Here is a 16202-nt window from a genome sequence, read left to right on the forward strand (position 1 = left end):
CCTACTCCGAACGGTATCTACTACGGCTTCAACGACAAAGGTCTGGAAGCAACTATGAAGTTCGATGGGGAGTCGCTAATAAAAAACGTCGAGATAGGAGGTCCCCAACGATGGCGGTATGATGGATTGATCTTCAATATGATTGGAAAAGCGATAAGTTGTGAGTTGCTTACGAATGGACAATCAACGATGACTTTCCTGATTCTCGAGCCTGTCGACCCTACCAAGTTCGACGGCACTAAGAGTAGCTTCCCGCGCGCTCGATTGAATACTATGGTTGGACAGCCCTTCGACAGTAATAATATACAGCAACTCTTCGGCCTCCCTGAATCGAGCAAACTGGGTGCTTTCGGCTCCCGAATCGCGAAAAGCTTCGGATCGATCAGAAGACCAGGGGCTGCTTTCCGCAGACGAACGGGAGGTATGCTCGAGAGCACGGAAGATGAAATAGATGCAGCGGAGTCTACACTCGGATACCACAACATGATTACCAAATAGGTGGACAACCAGCAGTAATAATGCGCATCTTCCACAGCACGACGAGCCTTGACTGATCATTGGGGCCTCTTCAGGATAACATCAAGACTCCATCGAACGAAGGCGTACACATGTATACACTCAGATATGTGATCTACTTTCATGATGCTAAGTTTGCTGTACGTGTTGTCCCCTCATGGAAGATCTGCTTTTGTTCAGAAAGACTAGACTAATATCGCGTCTTCATCTATCACGCTGTTCTGAAAGTTGTCCTCACTCCGAAGTTCGGAGTCCGAACGCGTGCTTCATTTCCAGACAATTGTCGTTCAAGACACATGTGGTGAAAATAAACTAAGCCTAAACGAGCCCCTGAAATTCAATTTTAGTTTTCTTGTCCTAGACTCACACATAGAGAGCAGAACCAGCAACTCACAGATAAATCTGGTGACCTAGTCAAGCACGAAAAACTCTACTGACAACCGTACTTGATCATCACTAGTGGCAACGTCGTATCTCCTTTCGCGTCAACAAAGTTCCACGTGCACCACGTCTTATCATGCAAGGAAGAAGGGCGACGATCACAATACGGCTCTTTCGGTACGCGGGGCATCTCAGATGAGCCTTCCGCGTATCCAAGAATCTTGACACCGGCCCATATCCGTGATACGGCAGAAATTACAGTATGGGTACGGCACAGTCGTACTGTGACAGTCCCGTATCCCATCATGGGGGTACTCTAGTCTTCAATATATCGGGTGGTGGCGTGCCGTACGAACTAAATCTCAAGTTTGCACTGGGTCAGGCAGCTGCATCTCGTCTCGTTTCAGACTCTTCTGTACCCCCAGTGTTTCTAACGCTCAATACAGCAGAAGGAATTCAACGTGCAGCCTGCCTCGGAGACATTTTAGTGGTATCTCGATTATCGAGCGTTTCATCAGATCCGAAATTCCGGTGAGTGAAGTATCATCGAACTGAATATCACCCCAATGTAGGCTAGGGGGGAAGTAGGGAAAAAGGGGACGCGAGGAGAGGAAGGAAGAAGAGAAAGGAGAAGAAGAAATGCCACATCCCCTACATCACATGCCACATCCCACTATCCGACAGTTCGATAGATGTGGCTTGCACTGCCCTGCTAGTTGCCTGCAGTGCTCATGAGAAATTGATCACGCTGAGCGAGAATTCGAGTCAATGATTTGGAGGCTTAGGCCGTAGAATCGGCCTAGGTATGCACGTGAGGAAACACGTGATATCATAACAAACATAGTATCAAGTTAGAGTATGTGTCCATGCGAGTGTTGTACGTGTCGTCACTTTGTGAAGGTTTTTCGTTCGAGTGGCCAGATTCGGACGCCTATCATGTCATCGCTATGTAATCACACCCTAATAATGCAATGGATTGTTAGTTCCTGATTTTTCACGTACCGCGTGATAATGTACGTCTCTTAGTTCCTGGTTTCTGGACTCTGAGTATATGTATTCTATTCATTTGCGGCGCAAACTTTGCGCTATTCGAACTGATAGTTCTAGTAGGATTAGCCGCTAGTTCTGCGCGCCTCCGGATATCACTAATTCGTCATTAAAGGATCTATCGATTCAGTCAAGTGTTTCAGAGTTCCATCGTAGCTCTCACGTTTCTCACACGACGACACAGAATATTGATGAAGGAATGGAAACGTTCTATTGCGCTAGGCTGTATGCGTTCACAACCTGCGAGCATCTGCAATTCACGCCGTGAATTTGTGCGAGTCGCTCGCAGCGAGTGAAACAGCAATTTCAAGAGATATTTTCCACGAGAAGGTATAGGAGGAAATATCATTCTGTCGTGGTATAGACTGAAGTAATTGTTGTATTTTTGCACGATCCCGTACAGTTACGATCCCAGCAAGGAATTCGAATCATCGAACACATAGAGACTCTGATAGAGTACCGAGCAACTCCGAGACCGGAGCATGATCATGAGGGTGAAGGCAAGGAAATATGATAAGATGATGCGTGCTTACTACTGATGCGATTAAATGGCTCAATGTGCTTTAATTAAAGTCACAAGTGCTGTTGAGGCAACAGTGTTGACTTCTGTAGTAAGTATGTAGCGAATCATGAGCTAGCTTCGTAAGCTCGTCAAGTTGCTTGCTTGAACAGTGACTGCTCGAGTGACGACGGCTTGAAGAAGATAAACCACTTGATCGTTTAGGGACTATTGCGTGCTTCCTACAGAGAATAGCTGCCATACCCACGCAGTATGTCCCTGAATGTTACACGGCACTGCCGTGGCTGCCGTGACGGCAGCGACTTTCGTATGCAGTCAGGGGAAATGCGGATGCAATTTGGATTGCAGAAATGGCACACGTCTCCTACATGCTCCCATCTAGTGAACACAAACGGCTAAGTGCAGCTCTTCGGACTCCTCATTGCTGAGGGGAGCTCGCTATCGTTCGCTTGTAGCTCATTCGCATAGCGCTGTGCAACAATATGTAACAATATGTCCGCCTCTGGGGAACATTGCGATAAAATAGTAGCGAGCTCGGCGCTGCTGGGGCGTACGATGGAGAAGTGGGCAGGAAGCGAAATACGTTGGGAGAGTAACGAAACATTCTAATGTGCGTCAAAAGTGATGATTAAAGCAATAAAGGTAGCAAGAAAAGAGTCTAGCAACATGACTTGTGTTTTGTAAACGCCGATGAACTCACCGATTTTTAGTGTATTGTCTTCAACGGACGGTCTAAATGCCAAAATTCGCCGGGCCATCAAGACCGTACTGTAAGGCAATGACGATGATGCACCAATGCTCGCCTCAGAGACGGCTCCGTGACGTCTCGGTTTGTGCGACGTGGAAATGCCGCTGATTTGATCGGACTCGACTCCATCGCAGTGGGACCACCTGGAATCTCACATCGCATCTTGTCTTCTGGACGACAATATTCTTCCTCTTGTATGCCTTGTGTCGTGTATTCCCTTGTGGTGATACTGACACTTCAAGCGACGTTGGTGAAATGCGATGAGCAACCGATTCTCATAGGGAAGTCTCAGCAGGGAACTAGATACTACTTCGAGCTGTGGCCGAAGGGAATGTCAAGGAGCGTATCGGGTATTGAAGATCGAAGAGTAAACGGATTCTCCTGCTATTATGTAAGACCGTACCTGTTGGCGTCTGCAGCCTCGAAGGAATACGCCATCTGGCTGTCTACTATGGACGACATTAAAGGGTACAAGGAATACCGGGTATCCGGCAAGGTCGCGGGCAAGACTTGTTTCAAGACATTCTTGCCTCTCGTAAGCGAAGAGAAACGAACGAAGCCCTTGCCGTTCAAGCATCCAGTCGTCTCCACTGCGAATCAGATATGCACCGAGAATGGTTTATTGCTCAGCACGGCTTTTGAGGAGCCCGTTCCGAACGGTGTGTATTATGGTTTTATCGAAAATGGTATGGAAGCAACGATCAAGTTTGATGGAAAGTCGCGAGTTCAGCATGTCGGGATCAATGGTACCGATCGAGGACGCTACAACAAGGTGACCTTCAATATGATCGGAAAGGCGATACACTGCATGTTTGGTTCGAGAGAAAGATCTGCAACAGCTGAGCTGATTCTTGAACCTATTGACGTTACCAAGTTCGATGGTTCCCGGAGGAGTTTTTCGAGTGCTCGACTGAACACTGTGATCGGACAGCCGTTCAACAGCAACGAACTGCGAGTCATACTCGGCATACGCAAAACTAACAAGCTCAAGGCTATTGGCTCCCAGATCGCGACGGGCGTGAAATCGCTCGTAAGACCAGGATCTGCGTTGCGCATGAAAAATGGGCTGGCCGCAGAAGGTATTGCAGATGCGTAAGATAATAAAGGCCGGCCGCTCACCGAGTAGATAAGAAAACGACGATAATGATGTAAGTCAGTGCGACTAGGCTCCTTCTTTGATTATTCTACAGGTTTGAGACGCTAGTTATCCCTAAAGGAGCGCCGATGAAAGACGCACGATGGCATGTGAGCAATGAATTAGAGATGTATCAAAATAATGTCAATGTATATGTTGCCGTGGCAGCTTGCCACGCTCCTGGGAACTTTTGTTTGGTTCAAGTGGAGACTAGGCAGCTAGTTCGCTTGCATAGTGCGAATTGTGTTCTTAAGGAGATTCAACGCACTTCTGTATCGCCGCCTTTCCATGATGAACGGCCCTCGAGCTCCTCACATTAGTCGGTTCATTGATGTTGGTAATATCATGTTACTAGTTAAGGGCAGAAGCCTCTCGCCTGAGCTGCTCCTTACGCCTCATCCTCATGACCTACTAGGTCAGACCTAGTAGGTTAAACCTACAGTATAACAACGAGTTGAATATGATTCTATACCTCTGGCCCGTCCTAGGTCCGATTATGAACCCCGGGGGGGCCTACACTCGAGACTATCGAGTGTCATGGAGTCTAGCGTGGAGTACCGTCATTCACGTATCATAGGCCGTTTAGAGACTCTACGTGACGTGGACGACGATCATATGACAGGTACCTAAAAGCCGACACTGTCGGACGATATTGTGCCCGACAAAGAGCGGTCACAACGATCGCCGTCGAAGCATCCGGCTCTCGCAATACTTGAGGAATTAGTCATGCTTGGATAATGAACCATTGCCCAGCAAGCTCGGGAGGAACCTTCTCTGAACGGTATCTACTACGGCTTCGACGACAATGGTCTGGAAGCAACTACGCAGTTCGATGGGGAGTCGTTAATAGAACACGTCGAGATAAAAGTTCCCCAAAGATGGCGATATAACAAGTTGATATTAAATATGATCGGAGGAGCGATAGGCTACGCGTCGCTTACGAATGGAAAATCAATGGAGACTTCTTGATTCTCCTGATTCTCGAGTCTGTTGGCCCTACCAAGTTCGACGACACATAGGGTTGCATCTTGCGCGCTTGATTGCACACTACAGTTGGACAGCCCTTCGACATTAATGATATACAGCAACTCCTTGACATCCCTCAATCGAGCAGGTTGAGGGCGTTGGACTCCCGAATTGCAAGGAGCTTAAGATCGATCAGACAATCAGGGGCTGCTTTGCGCAGACGGACGGAAGATAGGATCGGGAGTCCAGAGCAATGGCATTTTTCTTCTATCTCTTCATCAATATGACATGTTGTGATGAAAAGAATACGAGTGCTACAATGAAAATATGGAAAATTCCACTAAATCGATCGACCCTCTCATAATCAACTATTAATATCCGGAGGCGCGAATTTCCCAGCGCGCGCAGAACTAGCTCAAAAAATAGAATACTTCATACTTGTTTGCGTCACTCCGCTCAGTGGTTAATCCAAAGTCTACAAACCTGGAACAAGGAACTAAGAGATGTACATAATTACATGGAATACAAGAAAAATCAGAAAATAATAATTCATTGCGTTTTTAGCGTATGGCAGCATAGCATTGGCATGGTTGGTGTCCGAATCTGGCCACTCAACGCAAAATCTTCATAACGTGACGACATGTACAACATCAACACAATCTCGGACACATACTCCAACTTGATACCATGTTCTTAGCCATCTAGCCTATTTAACCCTGAGAGGTTATCAGTATTTATGGTGAAGAATGCTGTGATGAACTTACCGTCGTTCATGAACTTAGTCGGCGATCATCTGAGTTGTGTTGCGAGAAAGCTCTGAATCGATCTCGTCCTCTGCGAGAAGTTTTTCGTCCATCCCGTCTCGCATCATGCGTCTGTGCATGGAAAATGCGGGTATTCTAATCGATCTAATGCTCCTGGCAATGCGAGACCTCAAACGTTTGAGCTTGCCAGGCTCACTGAGGCCGAACAGTCTCCTCAGATTACTCGGGTCGAAAGGCTGCCCGACCATAGTATTCAGTCGAGCGCTCTGGAAGCTTTCCTTCGTACCATTGAATTTGGTGGGGTCAACAGGCTCGACGATCAGATCGGTTACCCCATCCTCTCCTTGAATGCCAAAAACACAGCTTATCGCCTTTCCGATCATACTGAAGATCAACTCAGTGTACCGTTCCCTCTTCGGACCATTCATTCGGACTTCCTTGATGCGTGACCGCCCATCGAATTTGATCGTTACTTCTAGACCATCCTCGGTGAAACCGTAGTAAACACCGTTAGGGGCAGGCTCCTCCTCAGCCATGCTGAGGACGAGCTCACCTCCCGCGCACAACTGATTCGCAGTGGTGACTACAGGATGCTCCAACGACAAGATCTTTGCCCTCTGTTTTCCTCGTTCGGCATGTGTAAAGGTCTCGAAGCACGTCTCACGGGCTATGTTACCAGAAGTGTGGTACTCCCTGAACCCTCTTATATCACTCACAGTGTATAGCCAGGCAGAGCCCGATTGAGAGTACTTGAATGGTACCAGAGATGGTCGTGTATGATGGCACGAGAAGCCATTCACCTCGCGAGAGTCCAACTCCGATACGCTCAGACCCATGCCCTTCGGCCACGGGTCGAAGTAGTATCTTACTCCCTTACTCTCTCCCATGAGGAACTGTTGTGGCTGATTGTGGCTCCTCACGACCCCGACTTGAAATGCAAGCACCAGCAGGATTATCAGATATGTGGAAGGAGGCATGTGAGCTGTAAAAGCTTGTTGACGGGATAAGAGGAGACCCTGAGAGAATCAAAGAGTTACCAGGCTCACTAATGATCTCGTGCGAGGCGAATGCTGTGTGGCGAACTGACAACTGTTACGACCCTCACGTGCATACCTAGACCTATTCTAAGGTCTAAGCCACCAAACCCTTAGACTCGAATCTTCGATCAACTTTTTATCTTGTGATCAGTTTTTGATGAGCCGTTCGCTGTAGACAACAACCGGAGCAGTGCAAGCCATATCTATTGAGCGACTAGTTGCCTAGTTATAAGTAGATTCGAATGGTTGAGTCGTGGGATGTAGGAGAAGGCTTCGAGAAGCTCTCGAAGAGAATTCTCCTTTGTCCCTCTCGATTCTCTTCGCCATTCCTTTACCCTCATTCTTATACCCTTCTTCCCTCCGTTTACCTCAACCTAGATTGAGGTAGGCTTCAGTTCGATGATACTACTGTCACGGGAATTTCAGAACTGAAAGAACGCCCGAAAATCGGGCAGCCATCGAAATGTCTCCAAGGCGGGCGCAACGACGAAATAGTTCGACTGCATGCAGTGTTGGAAACACTCAGCGTACAGGATGCCTGTAACAGGAAGAAATGCAACTGTGTGGGCCGGTGCAAACTTGAAATTCAGTTCGCGCCACACCCGATATATTTGAACATGGTTGATTCATTTGACTAATTAACTTAATCAGAATACCTTCGTGATAGGGTACGGGAGTGTTCCGTACCCGTACCGTAAATTTCTGCCGTATTGACATGCAGACGGCCCCCTCGAGGTGCCTCGAATAGTATTCGACGAATACCGAAAGAGCCGTGTTGTGTCATATATATGCCGTTTCTGTTACACAATATCTCCCTTACTCGCGATGGCCAGATATATCATGGATCCCGACTCGGAATTCCTCGGTTGTAGCCTCTAACAGCACACTTTCCCTCCCCGTCGGTGAACTACCATGCTACACACGCCTTCTGTTTTATGTCTCATCAATCTGATACAAGCTGGTATCGTGAGACGCGCGGACAAACTACCACCACTGTTTCTTCTGCCAGAGGACTTCTGGGAAAATCTCATAATGGAACAATATTCTTTTTCCAACTGTAGCCTAAGGAGATGTCTCTGCGTGGATGGGACATTTACCTTCGACAAGTAGACGATGTAAAATGCACTTATATGATTCGACTTATCCAACCTTCTAAGGATGAGAAAGAATATTCTGTGTGATTGTCTACTATGGATGACAAGGAAGGGTCCAAAGAATTCGAATATTCCTGAAAGATCCGCGCTAAGGCATGTTCCACGACTTACTACGCTATTTCGCCCGACAAGGAGCGAGCAAAACGCTTGCCGTCAAAACACCCGGTTGTCTCAACTGGGAACCAGTTACGCTTGGTGATTGTACTCGATCGTCACAAGTGGCAACACAGTATCAGATACTGAGTATCTTCCCGTCAGCGAGGTTACGCATGCACCACATCCTCCAAGTTCTACGTCTGATCATGCTGGGAAGGCTTACCAGGGAAGCTGTTCGACGATCACAATACGGCCCTTTCGGTACTCGGAGTACCTCGCCGAGGTACTCCGAGTAACCCGAGGTAACCTCGGGCCGTCTGCGTGGTCATGAATGCAAACGCCCGGCGGACGCTTGCCTATCCATCCTCGTAATACGGCAGAAATTACGGTACGGATGCGGCACACTCCCGTACCCCATCATAAAGGTACACTAATCACCCACGCTCAAATATGTCGGGTGGTGGCGTGTGGTGCGAGCTGAAATTAAACTTCGGACTGATCCACATGGTTGCCTTTCTTCGTGTATGCTTTATTTAAGTCGCTGAGCTTCAGTGTCTTCGACGATTCGACGCGACAGCCTGAGGAATTCGCCGTTGCGCCCGCCTCGGAGACATTTTGGTGGCATCTCGATTTTCGAGCGTTCTTTCAGTTCCGAAATCCCCGCGACAGTAGTATCAGCGAACTGAAGCCTACCTCAATCTAGGTTGATGTAAATGGAGGGAAGCGGGGGATAAGAATAACGGGGAACGAATGGCAAAGAGAAAGGAGGGGGACAAGCGAGACTCTTCGAGAGCCTCTCGACGCCCCCTCCTACATCCACCGACTCAACCATTCGAATTCACCCACAACTAGGCAACTAATCGCTTGACAGATATGGCTTGCACTGCTCTGTTATTTCCCTACAGCGAACTGTCGAAAGGCTTGGTGACTGAGACCTTAAATGGGGTCTAAGTATGCCCGTGAGGATCGTAATGGTTGTCAGATCGCCCCACAACTTCGGCCTTACACGAGATGTCCATTGTCTCAGAATCTTTTTCTTGTTCCTTTAGAAACGTCTCCCATCTTGCATGCCTACTGCCACATATCTTATCATCCTGGCGGTGCTTGCATTTCAAGTCGGGATCGTGAGGAGCCACAAGCAGCCACAACAGTTCCTCATGGGAGAGAGTGAGGGAGTAAGATACTACTTCGACCCATGGCCGAAGGGCATGCGTCCGAAACTATCAAAAGTGGACTCTCGTGAGGTAAATGGCATCAACTGCACTTATACACGACCATTCATGATACAATACCCTGGTACCGGCCGTTTCGCCTGGTTGTATACTGTGAGTGATATAAGAGGATCAAGGCAATTCTATTCGTCTGGCGAGATAGGCGGCGAAACGTGCTTCGAGACCTTCGAAAGTTACGAATGGAAAAATCGGACGGTGAAGCGCTTGGCGAAGGAGAATCCTGTAGTCACCACCGCGAATAGTTTGTGCGCGGGAGGTGAGCTCGTCCTCAGCATGGCTGCGGAGGAGCCTGCCCCTAATGGTGTTTACTACGGCTTTAGCGAGGATGGTTTCGAAGCAACGATCAAATTCGATGGACGGTCGCGCATCAAGGAAGTCCGAGTGAACGATCCGCAGGGAGAAGTCACTAAGTTGATCTTCACTATGATCGGAAAAGCGATAAAGTGCTATTTTGGCATACCAGGAGAGACCAGATTTGTCAATCTGATCGTCGAGCCTGTTGACCCCACCAAATTTGATGGCACGAAAGAAAGCTTCCATGGCGCTCGACTGAATACTATGGTCGGGCAGCCTTTCGACAGGAGCCATCTAAGGAGATTGTTTGGCCTCAAGGAGCCTGGCAAGCTCAAGCGTATGCGGTCTCGCATTGCCAGGAGCATTACATCGATCAGGAAACCAGGGGCCTTTCTACACAGACGCACGATGCGAGACGGAATGGAGGAAAGACTCCTCGCACAGGACGATACCGATTTAGAACTCGACAACCCAGCTACGATGATGGCCGACTACGTAGATATATAAACGACGGTAAGTTTTTCACAGCGTTAAACGCGTAACCGGAATACTGATAATCTCTCAGGGTTGAGTGCGCTACTAGCGCAGCGCTAGTCTAACGTCATTAACTATCCAGGCACCAAGTTCACCCAAATAGATGTCTCCAAAAGCAAACGTTGGGATATGTATAAGGGAAAGTGTTGATGTTGCACATGTTGTCGCGTTGTGAAGGTTTTTGGTTCGAGTGGCCAAATCTGGCGGCTAACAATGCAACTGATAGTTTGTTCCTAATTTTCCGAACACCATGTAATAATGTATGTTTCTTCGATCCCAGTTCCAGGTTTCTAGACCTCGAAGTTACCACTGTGTGGAAAAACACAAGCAGTGATAGACCTTTCTAATCATTTGTGCCGGTTCTGCGCAGTGCGCACGCTGGGAAGTTCGCGCCCCGGATATCAAAAAACGAGAAAGAGTGTTTCAGATTTCCATAATCAGCCACTGAAATAGACCCGCCCATGAGCGAATCCATTTTCGCTTTGCTTCATTATCTATCAGAGCATCATACTCCTCCAGAATCCGAGCAACAGCAGGTTCAGAGAGACCGGCAGTACCCTTAATGACTGGGGATACTTCCAAACCTTGGAATATAAGACCACAAAAAGTAATAGCCTTCATATTATCGAATAAAAAAATATCTTCAAGAAATGGGAAAAGAACGAATAATCTCATTTTGCTGCTCCGGGTTGTATAGGTTCACAACCTGTGAGCATCTGCGACTCGAAAAAGTTCGTGCGGATGAAATACGACTTTTAAGATAAATTTTCCCACGATAAAATATAGGGAGAAATTCTCATTTCCTTGTGATTTAGACTGGAGTAGCTACTGTCTTTTCGTACGATCCCCTGGGCCCCCACCTTGCGACTGGCATCCTCTTCGAGTATCATAAACAAACATCCATCACCAGAGTTTACTCTCAGATACGGTGTATCCGAGCGAGGACTTTTCCTTCAAACTTCACGTATCCATCGCCACGGCACTACAACAGCTTTGGCCAACACTGTTCGGGCTTCCTATCTGAAGGGTTCTCTAAGAGCTGACCAGATGATCTCCTCGAGGAAACGACACCTTAGCAAATGATATGATTTTTAGTGACAACTGAATGGCTCGACAGGCAGAATAAGTCCCATCATCCGCCCATCTTACTTTAAGCAGAGAGTAGATGTAGGTGAGAGCTTTGAGCACATATAGACTGGATACAGAAGAGATACGAGCTACCGTGTAACATCTGCATCATATTCGAAGTTGATCGCAAATCTATATCCCCTCGCCTCAATTCACATACACTCACAGCAGCTATGAAGAACAGTGATAATTCAGGCTACGACTGAAGTGACACAACGAATGGAAAGGAGCAGAAGTGTGGTATTCAAATTCAGTGTGGTAAAATTGGCACATCACCAACCACAAGTGTTGGTGACAATATCTAAACTCTTTGAAGAATTTCTGTTAGTTTCTGTCCACTTTTGGAATGTTTGTCGATTAGTATACGAAGTCCTGTGGTAAGTGAGGAAACTATTGAGCTCAGCTGAAGAAAGCGAGTACATATTTTGCAGCGCTGTTCAAATTTATCCCAGTTCCCCTCACACACTTGGTACACTGCATCCTGAGTTCAGATTAACACCACAAACCTCACAGTCCTGTTAGGCTGTCGTTGAGACATGTGGTGCTGCATGAACTTGTCCTAGTACGCAGGTTTATCCGTGAAATCAGATTTCACGATCCTGAATGGACTGCGAATCTCACAGTAACTGATACAAGCTTTCTTTTGAAGACAGTGTGAATCGATTAACAACTGGTTTCTAGTCCTGGTTCTGTCAAAATTCGAAAAAGATCGGTTTGTATAACTGTTTGGTTCACACTGTATTCTACTGAACACTCCAAAAGGCTGCTGGTCATTTGAAAGACTCTCTTACGAAGCTCAAACATGCCATAAAACGCAGATATGTGGAATTGAAAGCATCATGGCCAACACAAGTCTCCGATGGAGTATCTTGTGGTTGGACGTGTTAGATACAAACGAGGTCAGAAAAGATACCATCATTACCTGCACGTTAATGAAATGTAAGACGCAACACCATGAGGGGTTTCAGAGTGTCCAATGAACCTTCACAGTGTCTTTCGTTTTTCCTCTACTTACGCCGTTTGTCCACTTACGTTGTGTCGCGCTTACTCGCAAATGAGAAATGATAATCTTTTCCTCCCCGATTTTACTCAGTCTCTTCTACCGTCACCCCCTCGAAGATCTCAATCTACAACAGTGTCAAGACAATACACTGTTCGAAACATACAAGACGCTTTACATCACATTCGCTAGTCAGAAAGGGAAAACTTGCAATCTTGACTAAATCTTGTAATTCCTCAACGGTCTCTAGTATAGCCTAATCGATTTGTCCTGAGAACTCCAAGGACAAGTGCATCTCGACAGAAGATGACTGCCTGCCTTAAGAAGACCCGTAAGCATAGAGGAAACGTGTCCCACGGTCACGGCCGTATCGGCAAGCACCGTAAGCATCCTGGTGGACACGGTAATGCCGGTGGTCAGCATCACCATCGTATCAACTTCGATAAGTACCATCCTGGTTACTTCGGTAAGGTTGGTATGCGTTACTTCCATCTTCAGAAAAACAAGTAATACCACTATCTAAAAGTGCACATGATTTCCTATATTATTATTTCTAGGTTCTACCGCCCTGAAGTGAACGTTGAGAAGTTGTGGTCCCTCGTTTCTGAGCAGACTCGTCTCCAATACGCCGACAAGAAGGACAAGGCCCCGGTAATCGACTGTACCAAGGCCGGCTACTTCAAGGTCCTCGGCAAGGGTAACCTCCCCAAGCAGCCCGTCATCGTCAAGGCTCGTTACTTCTCTAAGAAGGCCGAGGAGAAGATTCAGGCCGTTGGTGGTGTTTGCGTCCTTACCGCTTAAATGCTTGTACCGTTGTCGCCAGGAGAAGCAACAGCACTTTCCATTGCTTACTAAAGACGACTTTGGTGGCTGGAGGTCATCTCGGAGACTCTTTTCATTGCGTTTTGAGTGGTGTCAATTGGGAGATGTCGATGTGTCTTGGGTAATTCCTATCCGTCTATTGTCAAGAACAGGGACACTGTAAAGCATTCATTCAAAGTACTCGAGAATTTGGAGTTAAACTAAGAGAGAATTGACTGAACTAGATTATTCGGACAGTAAGTGGAACGCCGCATTGTTCGTTTTTTATTATAAAAAGTGTCTAGTACGTCGATTATCATAGTTATGCTCATGCATTCCATGTTCAACACGGAAGTGGAAACTTTGTTGCCTGGAGAAATATTTCTCGCCGACCTATTATTCGGCATAGTTTTATTATAGTACGAGTGAACAAACGTCCTTATTATTGAGGAAAACCATTCCCAGAGCCTTCACGAACACAGGTCACTTTTTTCGTCTCAGAATACATCGTGAGATCATCACTGCATGCATCAACTCTCGAATGAGATCTCGGCTACATTTCTGCCTATTTCCTCAAAGCTGCAACAAACACTGTCAATGTATCACTAACTGCTAACAGTTACCGCAGTGAGCGATGTGGTAACTACAAGAGGTAGATGAAATTATTCAATACACAAAGTGAACACACAAGCCTGGCAATATCCTATCCGCTATAAGCAAGCTCTTAATATGATGTTTCAATGCACCATTCTCCCGAGGTTCAACTATTTAGTGATATCGGATTTCTACAATGAGAACCCAAGCGATCGGTGTTGGAATATATGTTTTGGTTCCCTCAACTGAGCTGAGGAATTTCCTTACTAATTATAAAGCTTAACATGAGAATTCGGGTAGAAGGCCTGGACAAAAACCGTCGACATTTTTTCCAAAATTTCCTCACCATTTTGAACACAAGTAGTTGGCTATGTGCATATTTTCCTACACTGCAAGCAATGATCTTGCAACTCACTTGCTGTGTGCATATCAGCTTCCCGAAGAAGGCGGAGCGATGCAAATCACAGATATTTTTCCTGTTGGATAACTTCCACACATTGCCGAGACTTCAACACATCACCACCATCAGTAACACAGGAATCATTATCATGGATCATCCTACATGTTCACCAGAATTAACAACAAAGTCGAACAAAGGGATAGTCCCCGACCCAGCTTCGACGAGAACGCCGATCCACGAATTGATTCCAGGCATGTGGGTTCTGACGGACCCTTTCCGCAATAACCACCTAAGAGAACCTTTGCCGAGTTCGTATCATGTTATAGTTGTCCATTAATATTGTATTGAATCATTATGGTATTATCTATCTATGTGGCAAATTGTTTAGTAATTACACCAATTTACGGTATATAATAAATTTAATATATCGGATATAATTAAATGCATTAGCATAACATTTCTAACACACGAGGCATTTCCTGCCACTTACAAGAAACTGGACAATAAATTTCCTCCACTTTAGGATTCTCCACGGACCTGAACGATGGATGCTCTTCCCTTCACCTCTCGAGCCCAACGCACCCAATAGTCGCCGTGCTTTGTCGGAAATTTTCACACGCCACTTGACAGTTTGGAACTCCTGGAAGCGCACGAGAAATGCCAAGGTCATCATCTTGGCATTTCCATCGTTCACAGTCACCAACCTGGAATCCAGGCCAAGTTCCAAAACCCCAAAATATACTAATTTGCTACACTCATAGCTCCCCGCATATCTTTCCTATAGCTGTTGGAAACATTCGGACAAGGCATGCAAGTCGCCAATTGTAATGCGAGGTCATCCGCTGATATTTCTACATCAACAGACACGATTTTAATCACATGAAAAACACTCAACAATTTTCACTCCCACCTGCATCCTCTTCCTCTTCAACGGACACTACCTAGCAAATTTCATAGTCCATAGAGGAGCGCATCAACACTCACAGAATTTTCATAGTGGAGTAGCTCTGATACCTCCTGCGGTACATCCCTTGCTGAGTACCGCATAGCGTCTTGTCTATTTTTCCAATATTCGGGCGGGCCAGCATTGTAGGTTCCCAACGGACACTCGTACCTCACATGCAATTCGAAATGAAGGATGTAATGTAATAATATATAATGGAGTTTCACGACCCGTTTAACGTGAAGTTGCGTAATACTCCACGTAAATTTAAGACGTATATTTTTCCGCGACCGATAACACACTTGTTTTTCGCCAAGTGAATTGTGAAATATGTTTTCCACTAGTGTTCTTTATATCACTAGGGTGAAACTCCGGGGAACAGTTACGTGATCGAGTGGTTCCGGTTAATACTTCTAATTCATAATCTATTAATGGGCCCACCGAACTGTCTCCTTTTGTGATTCCCACGGCCCTGTAATAATAGGAGTTTCACGACCCGTTTTACGTGGAGTGGTGTAAATCTCGGTGAAAAACGCGATATTCGCGGTATGCCGTGGTCGTGGAATATGTTTTGCACTAGTGTTTTTCGTATCACTAGGGTAAAACTCCAATAATACAGCTATAGCCCTACGAGAGAAAGTTATCGCAGTAGAGAAATAAAAAAAGACACAATTGTCGAGACATAGCTAGAATCAAGTCGCTTCTTTCGCTGCTGCGACTACCACATACACCAGTGGGAATATCGTACGGTTTTCCATATAACATTCTCATGTTGCAAAAAACAAGAGAGAATATTTTCACTGATGGTCTTCCCAAGAGTTACTTTCGGCAGTCTCCAGGACAGCAGTGTCCCGGTGGGCAATCTCGACAGTCGCCGCAGCAACAGAATGCTCCCACTTCGAAAGACCCGCA

At 46.4% G+C, this 16202-nt stretch overlaps 4 protein-coding genes across 4 annotated transcripts; 3 read left to right on the top strand and 1 right to left on the bottom strand.

Moving 5' to 3' along the window:
* Positions 1-3663: 3663 nt before the first annotated feature.
* Positions 3664-4308, top strand: Pmar_PMAR019192 (hypothetical protein; the record flags this gene model as incomplete). The annotated part of the gene is made up of 1 exon (XM_002780245.1): positions 3664-4308. The coding sequence occupies one exon, from the start codon at positions 3664-3666 to the stop codon at positions 4306-4308; it is 645 nt and encodes a 214-aa protein (XP_002780291.1).
* Positions 4309-6091: 1783 nt separating this feature from the next.
* Pmar_PMAR019193 (hypothetical protein) lies at positions 6092-6964 on the bottom strand (the record flags this gene model as incomplete). Its single annotated transcript, XM_002780246.1, has 1 exon — positions 6092-6964. The coding sequence occupies one exon, from the start codon at positions 6962-6964 to the stop codon at positions 6092-6094; it is 873 nt and encodes a 290-aa protein (XP_002780292.1).
* Positions 6965-9431: 2467 nt separating this feature from the next.
* Pmar_PMAR019194 (hypothetical protein) lies at positions 9432-10397 on the top strand (the record flags this gene model as incomplete). Its single annotated transcript, XM_002780247.1, has 1 exon — positions 9432-10397. The coding sequence occupies one exon, from the start codon at positions 9432-9434 to the stop codon at positions 10395-10397; it is 966 nt and encodes a 321-aa protein (XP_002780293.1).
* Positions 10398-12847: 2450 nt separating this feature from the next.
* Positions 12848-13438, top strand: Pmar_PMAR019195 (60S ribosomal protein L27a, putative). Its single transcript, XM_002780248.1, has 2 exons — positions 12848-13058; positions 13110-13438. The coding sequence occupies exons 1-2, from the start codon at positions 12859-12861 to the stop codon at positions 13351-13353; spliced, it is 444 nt and encodes a 147-aa protein (XP_002780294.1). The 5' UTR covers positions 12848-12858; the 3' UTR covers positions 13354-13438.
* The last annotated feature ends 2764 nt before the right edge of the window (positions 13439-16202 follow it).

The sequence above is a fragment of the Perkinsus marinus genome, assembly GCF_000006405.1.
Source record: "Perkinsus marinus ATCC 50983 genomic scaffold scf_1104296944428, whole genome shotgun sequence".
NCBI lineage: Eukaryota > Perkinsozoa > Perkinsida > Perkinsidae > Perkinsus > Perkinsus marinus.

What these genes read in the sequence shown, in the direction of transcription:
- Pmar_PMAR019195 (XM_002780248.1), top strand. Translation starts at nt 12,859, where the DNA reads ATGACTGCCTGCCTTAAGAAGACCCGTAAGCATAGAGGAAACGTGTCC. An exon ending in TTCCATCTTCAGAAAAACAA is followed by an intron (nt 13,059 to 13,109) that starts GTAATACCACTA and finishes TATTATTTCTAG; the next exon opens with GTTCTACCGCCCTGAAGTGA.